At 38.3% G+C, this 20,268-nt stretch overlaps 1 protein-coding gene across 1 annotated transcript in view; it reads left to right on the top strand.

Annotated features, from left to right (window-relative positions):
- The first annotated feature begins 14,666 nt into the window (after nucleotides 1-14,666).
- LOC117729382 (E3 ubiquitin-protein ligase rnf213-alpha-like) overlaps nucleotides 14,667-20,268 on the top strand; it is a 33,326-nt gene continuing 27,724 nt past the window's right edge. Inside the window, 10 exon segments of the mRNA XM_034530392.1 lie at nucleotides 14,667-14,760; nucleotides 15,055-15,228; nucleotides 17,115-17,267; nucleotides 18,054-18,520; nucleotides 18,522-18,674; nucleotides 19,063-19,096; nucleotides 19,099-19,221; nucleotides 19,303-19,374; nucleotides 19,377-19,519; nucleotides 19,944-20,081. Coding sequence (XP_034386283.1) covers nucleotides 14,667-14,760; nucleotides 15,055-15,228; nucleotides 17,115-17,267; nucleotides 18,054-18,520; nucleotides 18,522-18,674; nucleotides 19,063-19,096; nucleotides 19,099-19,221; nucleotides 19,303-19,374; nucleotides 19,377-19,519; nucleotides 19,944-20,081 — 1,551 coding nt within the window.

The raw sequence follows: 20,268 nt of genomic DNA, 5'->3' as shown, positions 1-20,268 counted from the left end.
AAGAAGATTCTGTCAGTATCAGAGACATTTGGAAATAGATTTTTAACCATAAAGAAATTGTGGTCAGAATGTAATAAATACAACACAGTTGATGTTGTTCATGAGGAATAAAATGAAACACTGCTACAGCGTTTTGGAAAGCTACAGAAAGTGAGAGTTTAATACCAAAAAATAGATATGGGTTGGCGTATCACTTCAAATGTTACGTTCATTTTGTACTGCAGTTGCAAATGCAAGAGAATTTCTCGATACTGTCAGAGAAATTGCTGCAAGTCAAAGACAGAAAGTGATGAGCTGTCAGGAATGCTTGACATCGGATTGGAATGCGATGGTCGGGAACAATTTGTGCTGAATTGAGCAACATGTGGTTCCTTTGTTGAATTTCTTGCCAACCTACTGTGAGGTTTGAAAGCTAATGAACCCCAATGCATAAGTCAAGTCTTATGTTATTTAGCTGGCAAATGGTTTGCTAACATGGATGAAATTAGATATTGTATAAGTGTGCAAGGCGTTCTTTCAAAGTAGTTAACAAGATAAATATCAGGCCAACAATGTTACAGTGTCTGAATGGCATGTACTGTTGTGTGCTTGAAAAATAAAACACGTCCAACAAAACCTGAGGTTTCATTTTCTTTTGCTGCACTTATCTTTTATACATCACCATATGAATAGATTGCTGAATCTTCAGCTGAAGGGATGTGATCTTGGACCTCTTTGGTGCTAATGTTGATGATAAATATATTAACTTTATAATAAACAGCTATTATATGTTTTTTCCCCCAAAAATAAGACAACGCCTTAAATGCTTTAACGTGCTACTAGGTGTGCCCCCCACCCCTACACTGATGTCAAAATCTGAAACATTTTCACTTTCCAAAACTCACTCTGACATTCACGTCACATATTGTTGTATGAGGATACGTTTACAGCGACCAACCAGGTATGTGAGGCGAAACACTTTTCTCACTCAAGCTCTCCATTTTCATTCTTAACTAACTGTTTCTGCTATTTTTAATGTTAAAGATTGAAAGTGTGCGCTGATTTACATTTGAACCAATAAAAGGTCTCAATTCTCTCTATGACGGCGGTCTTTTCACTCAAATTTCAAGTGTGGCTGTTCAGAACATCTTAAAACAAAAGCAGCCTTACGGGGACAGTTTACCCCAAAATCTAAATGACATACTTCACCGTACCTGTATTGCAATTTATTAATCTAGTTTGTTTTGATGTGATTTTTTGTTCAGCACAGTTCCATAGTAAATAATGTAAATGCCAAGTAGGTATAGGCTACACATGTGATTGTCCTACTAACCTGCTCCACTGGGGCTGATGACGTAGTTTCTAAGTGTAGGTATAGTTCCATGTTCATGGAGGACGTAGGAACCCACACAGAGAAAGAGAGAGAGAGAATGTGTGTATGTGCGTGTGTGTTTCTGTGTGTGCGTAACGTTGGTTTGTATAAAGTTTCACACACTTCACCACAAAACCTCACTAGGGCGACACCTTTTCATGATTAAACATGAGCTGTTGTAGAGAAACTGACAAAAGCATCCGAGATATTCTATTTCCAGAACATGTTACACATGGAACAAACTGAGTTATCATACTGGAACCTCACACCAATATTGTTGCCCTATATTTACATATTTAAAGTCTTTACACGGAGAGACTCCGTTAATTTGGTATAGTATTTATATATTTGTTCTTTATCGGCTTCCTTACTGATTTAAAATGCTGTCTTTTGACTGGCGTGTGTGACTGAGTGTATACAGTGCTGTAACAGCCTGCTGATCTACCTTACCTCTTTTTGTTTTCTATATTTATTTCATATTTATGTATTCATTCTTATCTTGCAGCTCTAAAAGTCAATCAATAATATTTCCCAGTAGAAGAGAAATGTGCTTCTTAACCTCAAATGGAGGATTCCATCCATTTTCCATCCTGACTATGAAACATAAACATGTACAAGATTTTGTAACTTAATTTCTAATGTTAAATGTTACCAAAAAGACCAACATGTAGCCTCTTGTGTTTGGCATGTGTTAAAAGATTATTGAAACCTCTGCAGTGAATGTGAGAGGACAACAGGTTGATCTGCCACATCCGAACAGAAACTCTGCTCCTGCTGGGCGGTCCAGGGGTTCGGTGGTTGATACTAACACCCAACAGCAGGGGAAGTGTGTCTAAATATTGGTCCTGATCCTTTCTGTATGTGTGTGTTTGATAAAATTGTTGTGTGCGTGGGTTTCCCCTGAGTGCCCAGGTGTCTTCATACAGTCCAAAGACATGCAAGTCACATGATTTGGTACGAGGTACACGCTTAAGGGATCCCCTAGTTTCCTGCAGGCCTATAACAATGTGCCCAAGTAATCCTCAGACTACTATTACTCTATGTGTATGTGAATTGTCTAGTTCAAGATTACAAGCTTTTATCTTCATGCTCTGTTCCCATTTGTGAAGAACCGATATTTGACTAATTTCATTGTATTCACTCCATAGACTTGTTACCAAACCTCTGAATATTGAATTTGTCTCCCTTTTTTTGCAAAGTATTTACTGTTTGAGGACTATTTCCTCTTAGAAAGAATAGCTATGGAATTAATGCTGTGAGCCTGTAGAGTCCACTGAGGCATTTTATGTGACATTTATTTCATATTGGCCTACAAATTATTTGACTTGAGTTTAAAAACTGTATATCATGAAATAGTAGATTTGTCACTAACAAAAACTGAAGTCTAGTGGCAAATAAGGATACATATATAAGTTCAACATAATGGTGCTAAGGTGAACAGAAACATATTTAACCAGAACTTAGGATAAACAATATAGTGAGGGCTCTCTGAAACAAGAGACACTGTCTCTCCATCTTCCAACTGCAGTATACTATATATACAGTATATATATATATATATATATATATATATATATATATATATATATATATATATATTTATTCACAGATTCATTCATCAATTTGGTTTTGTTATTCAAGCTGTTTTGATAAATACGAGTGAATAGATCATTTGAAATTAACTCTCATTTTGTGAGGAAAGAGCCTGCAAGACATTGAAATCAGGGAGTAAAAAGTATAAAAGAAATACCCACAATCTTTTGACATTGTCATGTTAACGTGATATGTTTGAAGCAAAGTGCTGTCCCATTCGTATTTACACCATTTCACCACACAGCCTCTCACAACCAATCATATAGCAGGTGACGTCAGTAAGTCCCTGAGGGTTTGAGACCTTTGGGGGGGCACTGGGATTGGGGCAAGAGCCTTTGGGACAACCGTCAATATGGCGGCCCAGAACCACGTCCGGTTCAAGCGAGAATCAAGGAAAATGACAAATAAGAGATGTGGGATGTACTCTGGTTAAACACACTCAAAGGCTCATAGAAAGAGCACTTGGCAACTTTGACACACTGGCAAGGAGTGTGTGGAAAAGGGCAGTTCTAAAAGTAGTTTTGGTAATTACAGTGAAAACACGCCCATAGAGTTTTGCAGATGAGTGCAGTTTGCCCTTTTTTGCATCTGATAGCAGTTATCCATGTAGCAAGTTATGGTTGCATTTCCCCATCTGCGGATCCTTTGAGAAGTAAATGGTTTCTTTTAGTCTTATTTGTACAGGTTTGACTGCAAAAGCCACGCAGTCCTTTTGTGAATTCGCCCCTGAATCTATCTTCGCTCTGGTCTAGTGCTCCTTGGGTGACTGGGACCACTGACCTCCATGTGAATGATGAATATCACAGATTAAACAGCACAGATATTAAAACAAAATCTTGCTACCATCTCAATTGAAGGAATAAAATGCTGCTTTTGAAGGAACAGCATTTATGTGAGATGAATGTAGAGGGAGAGAGAAATGCTCTGTATGGGGAGATGTTTTTCCAGGCAGGCTGCGATTAGATGCGGTTCCCTAAATATGTTGGCAGCATGGTATACTTTGTGCCCAGTGGTAAAAATAGGCCTTCTTCCCGAGGGAAATGATGACGTGTGCAGCCTGCCTGCATCATCAGCCACAAGTCGGCTTCATCTTCATACTGAAAGAGGCAAGTGTGGGTGGAGCATCAGTGATCACCATGGCAACACATGCAGAGTGACGCAGGTAAAGGGAATAGAAAGGAAGAGAGGTAGTGATTGGCTGGCGGCTGCAATGGTTTGTGTCTGTGTGTGTGGAAGAGATGTGTGGGTGGTAAAGAAGAGGAGGAGGACTCAATAGCCCGGCACTGAGATTAGCTCCCACACACACACACACACACACACACACAGTCCAAGCCTGTTAGCACGGTGTACAATTCAGCCTATAGCAATAAGATGATATGATTTAACACGCTCCTTTAGCACTGACTTCAGAGGCAGTGGAAAATAGTGTTATTTTCCTCCCTCACAAATGCCATCTTGGATATTATGCATGGACCTTGGGAGAAATATATTCATAGCATTCCCCCCACATGAACCAAATGCATCCTGCTCTTTCATTTCAGTGCCATTATAATAGACCTTTTGGCAATTCGGCTCCTTTGGCAAAGCCTTCTTCCTGAATTTAATTACATTTCAAAGGTTGTTCTGTCCCATAGTCTTTTTATTTTATTTACTGCAGTCCGAGGAGGCAAACAGGACCACATCATCCGCAAACAGCAGAGAGGCGATCCCGAGACTCTCGAACCGGATCCTCTCCACCCCCTGGCTGCGCCTAGATATCCTGTCCATGAAGGTCACGAACAGGACCAGTGATAAAGGGCAGCTCTGGCGGAGGCCAACACCCACCGAGAACGTGTCTGACTTACTACCGAGGAGACGAACACAGCTCCTACTGTTGCCTCCGCGACCAACGCCGCTGCAGCCCTTCTGGCCCGCCAGTACCCGTCAGCTGCTTCAGGAGACCCCTGGGCCAGCCAGGCCCGAAAGGCCTCCTTCTTCAGTTTGACGGCTTCCCTCACCCCCGGTGTCCACCACCGGATTCTCGGGTTGCCGCCACGACAGGCACCGATGACCTTCCGGCCACAGCCCCGAGCAGCCGCGTCCACAATAGAAGCTTTGAACAAGGTCCACTCGGATTCCATGTCCCCAGCCTCCCTCGGGATTTGTGAGAAGTTCTTCCGGAGGTGGGAGTTGAAGACCTCCCGGACAGGATCCTCTGCCAGACGTTCCCAGTTCACCCTCACTACACGTTTGGGCTTGCCAGGTCTCTCTAGCCGAGTCCCCCGCCATCTGATCCAACTCACCACCAGGTGGTGATCAGTTGACAGCTCTGCTCCTCTCTTCACCCGAGTGTCCAAGACATACGGTCGCAGATCAGATGATACGATTACAAAGTCGATCATTGATCTCCGGCCTAAGGTGTTCTGGTACCAGGTACACTTATGAGCCACCTTATGTTCGAACATGGTGTTCGTTATGGACAAACTGTGGCTAGCACAGAAGTCCAAGGACAAAACACCATTCGGGTTCAGATCGGGCAAGCCGTTCCTCCCGCCAGGTTTCTCTGTCATTGCCCACGTGAGCGTTGAAGTCTCCCAGGAGAACTATGGAGTCGGCAGGCGGCGCCCTTTCCAGGACCCCTCCCACCGACTCCAAGAAGGCCGGATACTCCGAAATGCTGTTCGGTGCATAAGCACAAACAACAGTCAGAGCCTTACTCCCCGCAACCCGGAGGCGCAGGGAGGCGACCCTCTCGTTCCCCGGGGAAAACTCCAACACAGCGGCGCTCAGCCGGGGGCTCGTGAGTATCCCCAATCCCGCCCGGCGCCTTTCACCCTGGGCAACTCCAGAAAAGGACAAAGTCCAACCCTTCTCCAGGAGCTTGGTTCCAGAGCTCATGCTGTGCGTGGAGGTGAGCCCAACTATATCTAGCTGGTACCGCTCTGCCTCCTGCACCAGCTCCGGCTCTTTCCCCGCTAGTGAGGTGACGTTCCACGTCCCTAGAGCTAGTCTATGCCTCCGGCGATCGGCCCGCCCAGGTCTCCCGCCTGGCCCGCCTCCCGGTCTACATAGCACCCGACCCCGATAATTCTCCCTGCGGGTGGTGGGTCCACAGGGTGACTGCTGCTCCATGGTTTTTTTTCGGGCTGAGCCCGACCGGGCCCCATGGGCGAAAGCCCGGCCACCAGACGCTCGCCGACGAGCTCCCCTCCTGGGTCTGGCTCCGGGAGGGTGCCCCGGTTTCCCTTGTCCGGGCAAGGTAGCTTCAGTCTGTGGGCTACTTATCAGCAGGGTTTATTGAACCGCTCTTAGTCTGGGCTCTCCCCCGAGACCTGTTTGCCTTGGGAGACCCTACCAGGGGCTGATGCCCCGGACAATGTAGCTCCCAGGATCACTGAGCCACTCAAACTCCTCCACCACGTTAAGGTGGCGATTCATAGGAGGAATATTGCCACCTAGTGGTTACTAATGATGATCTCTGTGTGTGTTAGTGCTGGAAGTTGTCGAACATGTCACTAAACATGGTTAATATAATAGTACTTCTAATGATGTATATTATGTGCATGACTTACATTAAAGGTGCTAGTGACATAGGGCTGCAACGATTAGTTGATCAGTTGAAAGAAAATATCATCAATTATTTTGATAATTAATCATTTTAGGAATAGAGACCTATAACTATTCCCTAGTTCCAGCTTCTTAAATATAAAGATTTGCTGTTTTTCTGTGTCATATTGTAGTTGGACAAAAAAAGCTATTTAAAGGTGTCACTTTGGATTCTCGGAAATAGTGAAAAGGCCACACCTCTTACTGTAAATCAAAAGTGAAAGTAAATGAATAAACTATATAACATCAGTTATCACTTTCAGATTCAACCATGTGCGGATAAAGAGGTTGTTCTGTCCCATAGTCTTTTTATTTTATTTACTGCAGTTACTTCCAGTCTGTTCTTTCTCTCCAAGTCACCTTTTACAACCCTTCCTGTTTTGTTTTATTTTAAAGAACATGAATGTAATTATTTTTTTTCTTTTAACAAACCATTCAAACAGTTTGGATGAAGTTGTTTCTTCTTGTCATTGTTGGGATACAATAAAAATGTCCCCCTGCAATCTAGTATTGTATATAACTCAATTACAGAAATGATCAGTTTGATGGCGTCCATGCCATCTTGGACTGCTACAACACTTTCAATCAACATGTACTCCTTGTCCACAGTGCCTTTTAGCAAAAAAAACTGTGCATAAAGCATGAGATACAATACGGAGCCACAATCATAAATGAAACCTACAATAAATGTCTTCATCCATGATAAAGTTGCTGTTTTACAACATTTCACTGCATGGATGACAACATGAGACGAGACTTTGAACCCAGTAAGGAAAGTGGGTCAATACAGGAAGAGGAAAGGAAAAAGGGAAATACCATTAGGAACACTATCACTTATTTTACTCGCTATTAAACTATATATGTTTTAGATAAATGAATATTGCCACCTAGTGGTTACTAATGATGATCTCTGTGTGTGTTAGTGCTGGAAGTTGTCGAACATGTCACTAAACATGGTTAATATAATAGTACTTCTAATGATGTATATTATGTGCATGACTTACATTAAAGGTGCTAGTGACATAGGGCTGCAACGATTAGTTGATTAGTTGAAAGAAAATATCATCAATTATTTTGATAATTAATCATTTTAGGAATAGAGACCTATAACTATTCCCTAGTTCCAGCTTCTTAAATATAACGATTTGTGTCATATATGAGAGTAAATTAAATGTATATTGTAGTTGGACAAAAAAAGCTATTTAAAGGTGTCACTTTGGATTCTCGGAAATTGTGAAAAGGCCACACCTCTTACTGTAAATCAAGTAAATCGATTTAAAGTGGATAATCTTTCTGTGTCCTTTATTTATTTTTATTTTCCTCACAGGCTGTTGACACCAGATCAAAAGAGAAAACAAACACACGGCTGGCAGAGATACAGGAACTGCAGCCAGGCAATCGAGACGTAGATGTCCCTCTCAGTCAGAATATCTCGGAAACATCCACTGAACTTCAAGCACCACAAACGTAAGTTTAAAATAAGATTTTTGTTTCTAATCTACTGTATATATGAAGTATTATTGTCATGTTCGGAGCAAAGCATCTTAAATTACAAAAAAACTAATACAATCCAATCACTGTCCACTGTATTTCTAATCCAGTAATGATATCTGCTCCAAAATATTTGATATTGTATTATTGATTTAATAAAGAAAACAACAAATTCACTTTTATTTACTTGATTTTTCTTTTTTAGGTTACCAAGCAGCGAATGTATGCCTGTGTACTTCCATGCTGTCACGTCCAAAGATTTTCATTTGGACCCAGGAAAGGATACGGTTATGTTAAGGTCTGAAAGAATGTTTGGAGATTGGCATACATCTGGACAGAAAATGTTCTTCTTTAGGTACGTCTTCTTTTAAAAACACGTTGTTCACAATTATTCACAAAAATTAAATTAAACAATTAAATCAGATTGTTTTTTGCAATGCATTTTATGTTACTTTTGGCTTTCTTTACCAACTAGCAGCATAGTGGCTATTATCCGCCTGATTGTTTTATTTCTTTATGATGTATTTGTCACATCTTTGCCTGTCCAATCACTAATTATAATTGTTGTGTTTTACAGGCATCTAGGGAACAAGAGTTATCTTGTTGAAGGGCGAGTTATGATGCCCAGGAACTTAATTCATGAGAGTATACCCTACAAATATGAAGTTTTCAAGCACAGTGAAAACAAGAGATTGTTTGAGACTATCTACCACAAAGATGAAAATCAATATGTCAACAGGTGTCTGACAATCAAAGAGGACCTTGTAACACATGACGGTAATCTATATTAACTTCTTTTGATAACATCAGCTGAGCAAATATTGGCCATTTCTAGCATGTTTAGCTGTTTATTAGTAAGACATTGCAGTACAGGGTTACCTCAAAAGATACACTTTCATTTAGAAATAGTTTCAGATTGTCCACCACAGAACACTGGCAATAGGTCAGCAAGGTGGGTGGACGCTAAGATCTTGGACAACTGCTTGCTTGTTTCTCAAACTGAGTACTCAAATGTCTGATCTGTATTCAAGGTCAGAGGTCCGGAACAGTTGGCTATAACAAAAAAACATCATATTATGTTCATAACACAAGTAAAGATTTGATTAAAATCGCTCTGTTCATTGAGGAAGCTCTCAGAGAATTTAAGCAGTAATTAGGATTCTGCACGGAGGAATAATCCCCTCTTTTACAAACACATGTACATTAACATTAGATCTTAGTAAAATCAACAATACCAAAAGTTGATCACATGAACTGGCTGACAAAATGCAATGCTCAATTTCTACACATGGTTTGGCATGTCTAGCTATGCACACAGTTCTCTGAGAAGAGGACCGATTGCAGAGTTCAAATGTGTGTTGGTTGTAAATGGTCCAACAAACTTAATTAAGGGAAATCATTCAAAAAAGAAACACACAAAGTAACATTCATATTCATGTTGTTCTCATGGATTTTCAAGGAGAGTGGCACCAGTATGATGATATGATCCATCCCAAGCTGAAGAAGGGATACTGGCCTTTTTCTTCAATCCAAGATGATGTATTGAAAGGGAGAGATGTAGCTGGCAGGGTGATGCTGAATATCATCTTTGACCTTCTTACAACTTGGAGTAAACCAAATTTGGACAACTTCTTTTTACTGCTACGACAGTTCTTTTCTACATATAGCAAGCCTGTACTTCATCATGGCACAGAAATGTCGTGGGGATTACCATACAATCGTGAACAGGTAAATCTCAATGGTTTATTTTGTAATGGCACTGGGTCCTATTAAAACTAAGACAAAGTGAATTCATAAAAGAAATCTCAGCAAGAATTAACATCAGTGTAAGTAAATATAATACATTGGTTGATTATTACTTTTTTCCTTTACTTTGTTTAGGTGAAAAACCTGCTCAGACCTGTTTTGAAGGAAAACATCAATCACAGCTCCAGAAAGCAGAAAAAAAGGACAAAATCCCCTTTACCACCTTTGCATGCAGGAGTTGTTAGTTTGCTGATTTACAACCAGTATCTGAAAGACGACTTGAAAAATCAACTATCTAGTCTATGTGATATTCTTTGTCTGCCTAAGATGGAACAACAACATTTCTTGCCGTTCTGGATGAACTTTGCAAGCCCTTTGTCAGATAAAAAGAGGTAAGTGATATTTGATTTAAGTTAGCATAAAATAACAATCGTGACTAATACATCATTAACACAATGATAGTAAAGATTAGAAATAAATAATAGAAAAAACAGAAAAGCAAACAAGAAAAAATTATACAAAGTCAATGCAAATTTAAATTTAAAGAGAAGACAGCATGAGCACTTAATATGCAAATCATTGTAAAGTTAAAAGCTCAGTAAGCCAGTAAGCTGAATTATTTGGCCTGGAAACAGTCAGTGAACCCTGTCACGTGATCTCAGACAAGATCAAAGATTCAACTTGACGTCAGCTTTAAGTTTGATTCATTTATTTATAATGAGTAGCATGTCACAAACAAGACTAAACGGAAAATCACAAAAACGACAGGAATAGAAGAAAAAATTAGATCTATTAAAGAGTCACAATGTTCACACTAACTATTTACAGTTGCGAGCTTTAACTTCTTAACTTTTACCATACTTGCACCCTGAGAACCATGTAAAGTATGTCATTGGACTTGTTGAAAGGGTCTATCCCACAGACTGTATTCCATAGCGGGTCCAGTTTCGAAGCCTCAAGTTCAGAATTTCTGACTATCGTCATTTGGCCAAAATCAAAAGTATAGGAAGAAGAGAAGATGTGTTGCTATTGTTTTGGCTCTTCAGTGTAGATGTTCAGGTTTTAGAAAACAATTTAAAATGTGTGAAAATAGGTTGCATCCTGAAACTGTGGACTCCATTATTGTGCATACTGTGCAGCCAAACACAAAGCCTCATAACGGGTCGTGTGTGTGTGTTGCAAACTGTGGACAAATATATTATACAGTGCCTTTTTACGTGGCATCAACCTTGCGTTTACACGTGGTGTCGGAAAAAGAGACATGATTAAAAGTATAAGTTTAGGTCACGGTGAAACAAAGGAGCTGCACAGATTAATTTGAGAACCCCCTACTTCCAGTGCCCATGTCTAAAATGCAGATCTTAACACAGTTGTCCAAATCTTTCAACAACATGGTACAGAGAAGACACAAAAACCTAAGGATTTATTGAATTATATTCTTAGTAATTATATATAACATTATGTATTTATTTTATAAACAACGTAGTCTGCTTTCCAATGATTACCTCTTTCCACATTGTTAATATAATGATACTAAACACTGACTTATCCACTGGTAAAGTTGTGCAGATGCTGTTGAGATACTTTGCAACAAGGCCAGGCAACACAATATTGAGAAGTGGGTCCTGGTCATCCCTCTGATTCACCTACTGAGAGGAGACAGCAAGCCATTTGAACCAGTTCCACCCGTCTCAAATCCAAAGTGTGACTCCTGGTCTGGCTTGTTGAGGAGCAAAGGAACACATTTCAACGGGGACAATTGTGCAAGGTATGGAAGTGGTTTTCTCCTACAACGACTTGAGCACATGCACAGCACTTTAAAAAAACAACATTTGACAAGTCTTCAAACAAAACTCATAAACCCAAACACTGCATGTCAGTGGCCCTAGATAACAGAAAAAGTATGTTACAGTATTTTACTTTTAATTCCCAGATTTTCCAAACCAGTGGTTCATGTTATATTTTAACCAAAAGTTCATAAAGCAATAACTTAGCATTTCAGGAAATACTTTGTAATGTGAGGTTGCAAAGCAACCAGTGGAGACCCGAGAAAGTCACTGATCCAGTTCAGGAATATACTTTTGTCTGGTAATAGTTATATTATTGATGACATTGTGTTGAAATGTTGTTAATTGCATTGTTTGTTGGTTTGTTTCACCCCGGGTTATCTTGATTTTATGTTTTTTTCTACCTCACCTCCTCATCACCATAATCAACTCTGACTTTAACTCAGGAGTGTGATCCGTATCATGAAAGACAATGCATACCTGACGGACATTGATCGTCTTCTTGGGCCCTCTTGGATGTCTCTGGTGTGTGTGGATGATATAACAACCGTCATATCCAGTATGCACGTTGAGCTTCTAGACATGCTTCATTACATACAGTTCAGTATCAAATCTGGAATCACTCACTCCAACTACATGGTATGTATCCTTAAAGCAGCTCAAATGTAATATTTGTATAATAATATATCAAATGTCTGCGGAAACAATGTGAAAGTGGCCACTCATAGTGATGAACCTACAGAGTATTGTCACCTGAGTATGCAGCTCCCCTCCTCTTTATGCAACTTAAAACAAGTTTCAGCTCATTCCCAAACAGCAGATAGACACAGTTATCGATCCGGTGAGCATAGTGGAGCATTTAAAAGCTAAAGAGACAGAGCTGGTAGACTCCAACAACATATCTAAATGAGAGTGAATACTTGACCTATATTCTTCAAGTGGCCAGAGATACAACTCCAAATAAATTATAATGTTGCTCATAACTGCTGGATAAATAAATAAGAAAATATTTGCAAACAAGTTTCCCACATCACCTTACAAAGTGATAATATGTCAGTGGTATGTTCACAACTTGTTTCTGCTACCTCCAATCTGTTATTGCAGGTTTAAGCTACAACTTGTTGAATGACTTCAGAACTATTTCAAATTACTTATGTACTGTTATTTGGTTCATAGACTTTCAAAGAATTGGCATTGGATCTCATCAACAGAGAAAGCCATCGCAGTAAAAGGTCAAATAAAACCTTTACCTATCAATATCATATACAGTATCTCTACAGATAGCAGTATCTATATTGCTAGCAGACTTAATGCAAACACAACAATAAGCAAATGTTTCTTTTCCATAGCTTTGATGACAAATATGGAGAGTGCTGCCTGAAAAACCGCAGTACGGCTTCTTGGTTCTATTTGCAGTCACACAACAGATCAAGGCCTCAGTGATGTTCCTATTTGCTTCCTTGATTTGGTCTGTGTGATGGACAAAGCATGCGGTCACACTGATTCCCAGGTGAGACCTCACCTGTCAGACTTTTTGACAAGCCACACTTCTATCCATAACAAGCCATGGTTGAGTTTACAGCAACAGCCTTTATTTTTTCTTATTTTGTCTATCTTTTACATATAAAGAAGGAAAACATCAACTCAATGTAGATTACTGAATATGGTTAATGAGTTAATTGTTGTTTTTCCCATACCAAACATTTGTCAGGTTTCGGAATATGTATCTACACTTGTGTTTCACGTGTTGTTGTATTTGTGATGGTTCTCATTAAAAGCATGGTACACAGCAAAGCTTAAAAATACAAAATAGCTAAGTCTTGATATTTAATGCAAGCAGTGCAATTCTAGATAACAAGTGGGCTATGTTAAATTGTATTTTTTTACTGAAGAAGGGAGGTTTTCTATGTAAAAGACATTTAGAAAAATAAAGATATATAAAGTAACTTAATAACTGCCATTACAGTCAAGAGACAGAAATCAAGAGTCAATCTTGGAAGCATTAGAAACAATGAGGAAATGGCGAAGAAAAACCTTCACAAACAAACTGCTTAAAGATTGGAATCATACGCAGTTTTCTGCACTCCATGAAATGAAGGTAAGCAGAAATGAATGGCAGTAATGTATGTGTTGTTCTATCTTATGGGTTTACATTCAAATTGTAAATAAAATGTCCAATGTAACAGCCAATTGATGTTTTCTATAGTATTGCAGCATAGCTGATCTAATACATGCCCTTTCTAGGTATGGGACAAGTTAGTCTCAGTATCCTTCAGTTGTGAGAAACACACTTCATTATGAGAACCACCTTCATGGAATGATTTGAAGGAAACTTAAAACAAGTAAGCCTAGATTTGTGTTTGTGTTTTACAGATCTTGATTTCTGGTATTTACATGTTTTTACTTGTGCATTTGAGAAACTAAACTGAAGATGCGTGCTTGTGTGCTAGGAACATCCTGAGGATCAAATTGGAATATACTCTAACAAGATGGAAGAACTGAGCAAGACAAGTGCATTGTTATGCAACATAATGGAGAAATGTGCAGTGGAGGCGATTGCAGCTATTTGTCAGGTTTGTTGAATAAGTAGTTAATAAATGCTTTGTAATATTAATATATTGTACATTTAATTGCTTATGAAATTGTTTTTAGTTTGTTTGTTTATAAACAATTGTACTGGAGCAGAGAATAATGGTGTAAAGCATTGAAGGTGTTAAAACAATTATTTAGCAACTTATAATTATTGTTGCAAGACTTACCTGTATTTAAAGACTTCCAAAGACAACTTAACATTGTAGAGTATAACAAAGATTATCCCGCACTGAATGTGTTAATTAAATCAGTACAACTATCTTTTCTGAGCTCTCTTGATATACGCACCTGCGTGACAAATACAGTTTTTCTCTCAGTCTTCTTAACAAAACTTGAGAGGACAACTAATTTCATTGGCTGAAATGTACTAGTGTGTGGTGCCTCTTGGAGTACTACATGGTTCAATCTTTCCTCTAACCTTTTTCTGTTTAGGATAAATCTGTCAGGGCTGCGTCAGCTCTATTTGAGAAACATGATATCACAAAGTTTGGGAAGCTGATGTCTGTTGTTGTGCTGAAGACATGCCCACAGATGCAAATGGAGATTACATTGAAGGCGAGGACTTGATATTTGAGTACCTTGTAAATTGGCCCATAGTCAAAACATTTTTCCAAGGTAAATACTTAATTGTTATTGATAATGTTGTGAGAATGACTGGTAATCTGCGCTTAAATAATGTTTACCTTATTACTACTCTTTTACGTAATGTACGTATGTGAAAGACAATAGTGATGCCTTAAGAAAGAAAGTGGAGGCTGGCTGTCATTGGGTTGTTTTTGGCTCATCTAAAAGCTGTATATTTAATTATTGTTTCATTGTCAAATGTTATTTTGTGAACAACTGTTTCTTTTGTTTACATAATCCGCAGTAAAATCTTTTGTAGTTTATGTTTGCACATTTGTTTTCCAGGTGTAAGAGGAAGACTGATTGAAAGTTTGTCAGAAGAAGTGCAAATCAAGATGACTTTGGCCAGTTCAGCATTCAAATCTGTGTCAGAGAAGTTCTTCAGTGGAGAGATCCAGATGAAAACTTTAAACACAATCTTCCAGAAAGAATGTGAATTTGTTGACTTGCTGAAGATCGGTAAATTGGAATATCTTTTTCCTCTGACTTCTCTTTCTTCCGCTTTTTCTAACTTATTCTTCTACTTCCTCTTACTCCATATTGTGTATGTATAAACCCATTTGACTCCAATTCCAGTGCAGTATTGACATAATAATAATAGAGGCTGCTGTACCCAAATTAGAACAAGGCATATTTTAATCTGAGTGGTATTATATAATGGAGATGTCTCAATGGAACATAATATTATAATCTGGGTCAACACAATTTTCTGCATGACTAGATATCCAATGGTGTATGTTTTGATAGTGTTGGTTTTGGTAACACTTTATAATAACTGCAAGCTATGAAGGATTAGTTATGAGTAAACACATAATTCAGCATTTATAAACCATTGTTCCACACTTTATAAATGATGGATTCACCATTTGTAAATTAAATATTATATAATGCTTCATAGTGTGCAGTTATTATAAAGTGTTACTGTTTATTTGTGTTTGTCTCTGTAATATTTGGTCCCATGGCTCGGTAACACTTTAAAATAACTCCACGCTATATGAAGCATTATATAATACTTCATTAAAGTGTGGAACAATGCTTTATAAATGATAATGAATGCAATGTTTACTCATACTTAACTAATGCTTCATAGCGTGCAGTTATTATAAAGAGTTACCTTACTTTTTTATTAGATATTAACTGATACTTTCAATCTCGCTTTCAATCTCGCTGTTTTTTTGTTTGACCAAAAAAACAGCGAGATTGAAGAAAAGTCAGAAAAATGAATGCAACTCAGTGTAGCAGAACAATTTCTTCTTCTTTCCTACCTCATCCATGAGCTCACTAATCCTCAGATTTATCTAAACTTTAAAGCATTAAAAAGAACATACAGCAGTCCTACAGAGCACCTTCTTTCCTCAGGCTGCTTGATAGATAATAGTTTTTGTTTAGTGTTTTCTTATGTAGCATATTTGGGCTACAACTCAAAGTTATGACCTAAAATGTATATTACTTTTATTTTGAGGTGAAAGTATTATATCCCGGTAGACCAAAATTACAAGGAATACTCGACTCAAAACATGATTCTTCAAATTACCACTATTATTTGCAATGTAAGGCAGAAAGAAAGACAACGTTTTAAATGTTTTATTTAACTTGTTTATTGTCTCCAAATAAGAATAACAATGAGGTATAGACCTATAGTACATGTGTTTTTGGAGGATGAGCCTGCTTCATAATGTAACTGTAATGGGACTCATCCAGAGTAAGTGGCTTAGTAGCAACCATGCTGTTGTTTGGAGTTGTGAGGAAACTGTATTGCTGAGCAATTGGAATTACATTACACTTAGAATAATGTACATCTCTGAAGAAAGTGAAAGCTGACATAAGCATTTACATCTTAACCCATATGAAGACAGAGTTGTAATATACGCAACGTAAATGCTGTTTGACCAGTACTGTGCAAAAGGCACTGATACAGCGTAGTATCGTTACATTTTGTATACTTGTTCATTATAATAAAGGTCTGCTAGAAATGGACTGAAGTGAGATGAACCAAGCGAAAACTTTATCTTATTAGATAAAACAGACTGTATAATTTTCTGTTGAAAATAGGCAATGAATTGCACTATATTGCAACGTTTGATATCACAGTACTCAGCATATCGCAATAATATTGTATTGTGACCTTAATTATTGTGATAATTCCGTATCGTGGGGCCTCTGGGGATTCTCACAACTACTTTTATTACTTTGATAAAATGGTATACTGCCCACCCCTACTTCATATTCCCTACACGTGTGTTCGTATGCACTATTATGGGGACCCTTTACAATTCCAGGTTGAGCTTTACAGTTGAGAGTCGAATTTTGTGTTAGTGTTCATCTGTATGTTTATGTTCCTCTAGATGCCCTCTGTGATGATGGTCGTTTTAAAGATGGCAAAAACAGGAGCAAATTTCTGAGACAAAGAAAAGACGAAGCAGAAGCTGTCCATAGTGAGAAGGAGCTTGTCATGGGTCTTCTACAAATCTGCCAGGAGCTTCCACAATATGTCAAAGGTCAGCAGGGCTGGCACACTGAGATGAGTGATGATGCTAAGCTGTTGACCTGAGAGCTCACCAGCTGCTTGGTGATTGATCGTATATTCTGCGTAGAAAGTCACCCAATCTAGTGTGTCAAATCAAAACATGCCAGCTGTATGCTGTGGAACCAGGAATGGGAGTGGGAGGGAGACGTTTTCTGGTTGTCCATAGTGAACTTAGTATTGGAACACAAGGTGTGTTTACTTTCCAGAAGTATTTACTGACACATCTGCTGTTGGTTCTGATGCTGGTTGGCCTTCCATATTTTTAGCGGTTTATTAACCATGACAATGGTTTGTTTGTTTGTTTCTCGTTTCATAAATACAGACAATTAGCAGTTTATTCTATGTCAGTGTTTGTACTCTTTGCAATGTAAACATGTGAGGCGACATGTTGTGAGACAGTCAATTTTGTCAGTACTTGCTATTTGAGTTTGGCAAAAGATTGCTGGTGTTTCTCAGCAGTTCTATGGAAACAATGACCAAGGTTACCAATAGACTCACCTTACTTGACAGTAAGGAAGTTGTTTGAACCAAGTGCTGCTTTTTATATCATAATGTATTTGCAGGGGCATCTAGCCCTTAGTGGTGAGTTCAGTTGATCTGACAATGCTTTAGTATCAAGTCGCTACTCTTGTACATTGAAAGGGACCTGTGAAATGGTTCTATTCTTGGATTAGGATATTTTTGGAGTAAGGACTAAGAGGACAATTGAAGGACCTGTTCTTCTCTACATTCTTAATAATATTTTTTTATTCCACAGTTGACTTCAAGGGGTTGGACAAAAAACTTCATCAGAACATTGAGATGATGAAATTGAATGAATTTATGAAGGTTTTCACTCTTGAAGGACAGAACTCTTCTACAATTAGTCAGGTCACTTATTTCAACCTTTGTGATGTCACCCGTCAAATGGCTTCAGAATTGCATCCCATTAAAGACAGTACAATCTTCAAAATGTGCTGGAAGAATCAAGTGAAAGAGCTGTCGAGAGACCAGCCTGATACAGATGACACTGAACATCTTGATGGAAATGAAGAAATCTACACTCTCGACCTGGTTTACAGCAAAGTATTCCAGAGCTGCTACAGCAAGTTCAAAGGACTTTATGATGATCTGAAGAGTGGGGAACTTATACTGGAAGAAATAGACAACATCTTTGAGGACTATAAAGGAAAGTACGAAGATTTGCACAAAGATTTAGACATCATGTGCAGAACAAATCCATCTGGATAGCGGAAGATGGATAAGAGGAAGGATTAATCAGATTCAACTGTACCATGATCTTCATCTTGCAGTGGAATCTGCAAAAATCATCATGGAAATCAGGAACACAATATGCCCAGAAGGAGACTTTCAAGTACTGGAGAATTTGTTGCAAATGGTATGTTTCCCAACTATTTCACGTTGGGAAGAACAGATCTGTCCTTAAAAAATGTATTTTAAAGAAGCACCAGACCTGTAAGATATTACCAGCAGACTAACTGACATGACATCATTCATAAAGGAAAATAGCAACATCATTATAGACACATCAGTCAATATGTAATTAGCTATTCCACTTTACACATTTATTATTTTGTAGATTACAATTTGAAGTGAAAATGGAAATAGTGCATGTACAATTAGCCCACCATATACATCATTACGATAAGAGTTTGAGGAAAGTGAACTTATGCTAGTCTTTCATAGAGCCATCTTCACTACAATCATGAAGCATACACTCATCAAATTATTTTTTCATTACATTCATCTAAAATAATCTTTTTCAGAATCAAGCTGACTTCAAGAAAATCAGCCTGAATTGCTAGATGATAACATCATGACGGCCAAAAAGATGCTGATGGACATTACGAATGAGCGCAGTGAATGTCTTCAGAAACTGAGTTTGAGCAAAGAGTTTGTCCTGTGGGTTAAAGAAGCACTGGAAGGTATGATAAATTAAAAGGTTGTTTTCCAATGTGTAACACAAAAAAAAAAATCAATGACAATAAGAACATTTCTCATTGCAGATATCAATGAGTTGAAAGTTTTCGTTGACCTGGCATCAATCTCAGCTGGAGAAAATGACCTGGATGTGGATCGAGTGCCTGTTTTCATGACGCTGTTCTTGGTTACTCATCCATTTTGTATGGACTGAAGCAAGACTCCGATTTTGAATTCTTCAAAGAGTCATTGTCAAAATTGTGGAAGGCACTTGAAAATGACAGAAATATTCCAACAAAGCTGGTGAGACTCAATGTTACCACCATACAGTAGCTAAATTGCATCTAAAATCTAACAACAGCAATCAAAAATACCTAAGTTATCGTATTGTATAAACCAAAGTATGTGAAAAGTGAAAACTAAACTAAACTATTCATCATCAAATTTCAGCAATGAAATAACCCTCTGTTGTCAGATAAACTGAAAAAAAAGATTTTTTTTGTTCATCTTCACGTTTGACATTTTACGCAAACCTTTTTGGAAAAGGTCTATTCTCTGAGGGAGCCAGCTACCTAGTTTCCTCTGCATGCCAAGTCCTATTTTATCCAAGCTCATAAACTAAATAGCCTACTATTTTACTAGCCATTTATAGAAAACAACAAGCAGGATTATTTTATTTTACTAGAGAAATACATTCAGGTTATTTTGGATTGGTATCTGATTTCAGCGGGATACAGCGCGTCACCTGGATTGGTTGAAGACTGTTAAGGAAAGTCACGGATCCGTTGAATTTTCATCCATGTCCCTGGCTACATCCATCAATGAGAAAGGGGTGTACTCCATCAAGGCCCGAACCAAGAAAAAGGTATGCTAAATGAACTACATGAAATTAATGCCTAAATTTGAATTTGAAATAACATGACAGCATTGATGTAATGATCAGATCGTTACCTTTTGAATATAATTTTGACAGAGACCTAACATTTTTAGCAGTGGTAATGTTTATATGAATCAAAATTAAACAAAATAAAATGTGCAAGTGATGTGAAATA

This window comes from Cyclopterus lumpus, chromosome 4, assembly GCF_009769545.1.
Source record: "Cyclopterus lumpus isolate fCycLum1 chromosome 4, fCycLum1.pri, whole genome shotgun sequence".
In the NCBI taxonomy this organism is placed as follows: Eukaryota; Metazoa; Chordata; class Actinopteri; order Perciformes; family Cyclopteridae; genus Cyclopterus; species Cyclopterus lumpus.
The sequence above is the reverse complement of the archived record's forward strand: the minus strand, read 5'-3'. Positions and strand labels throughout refer to the sequence as shown.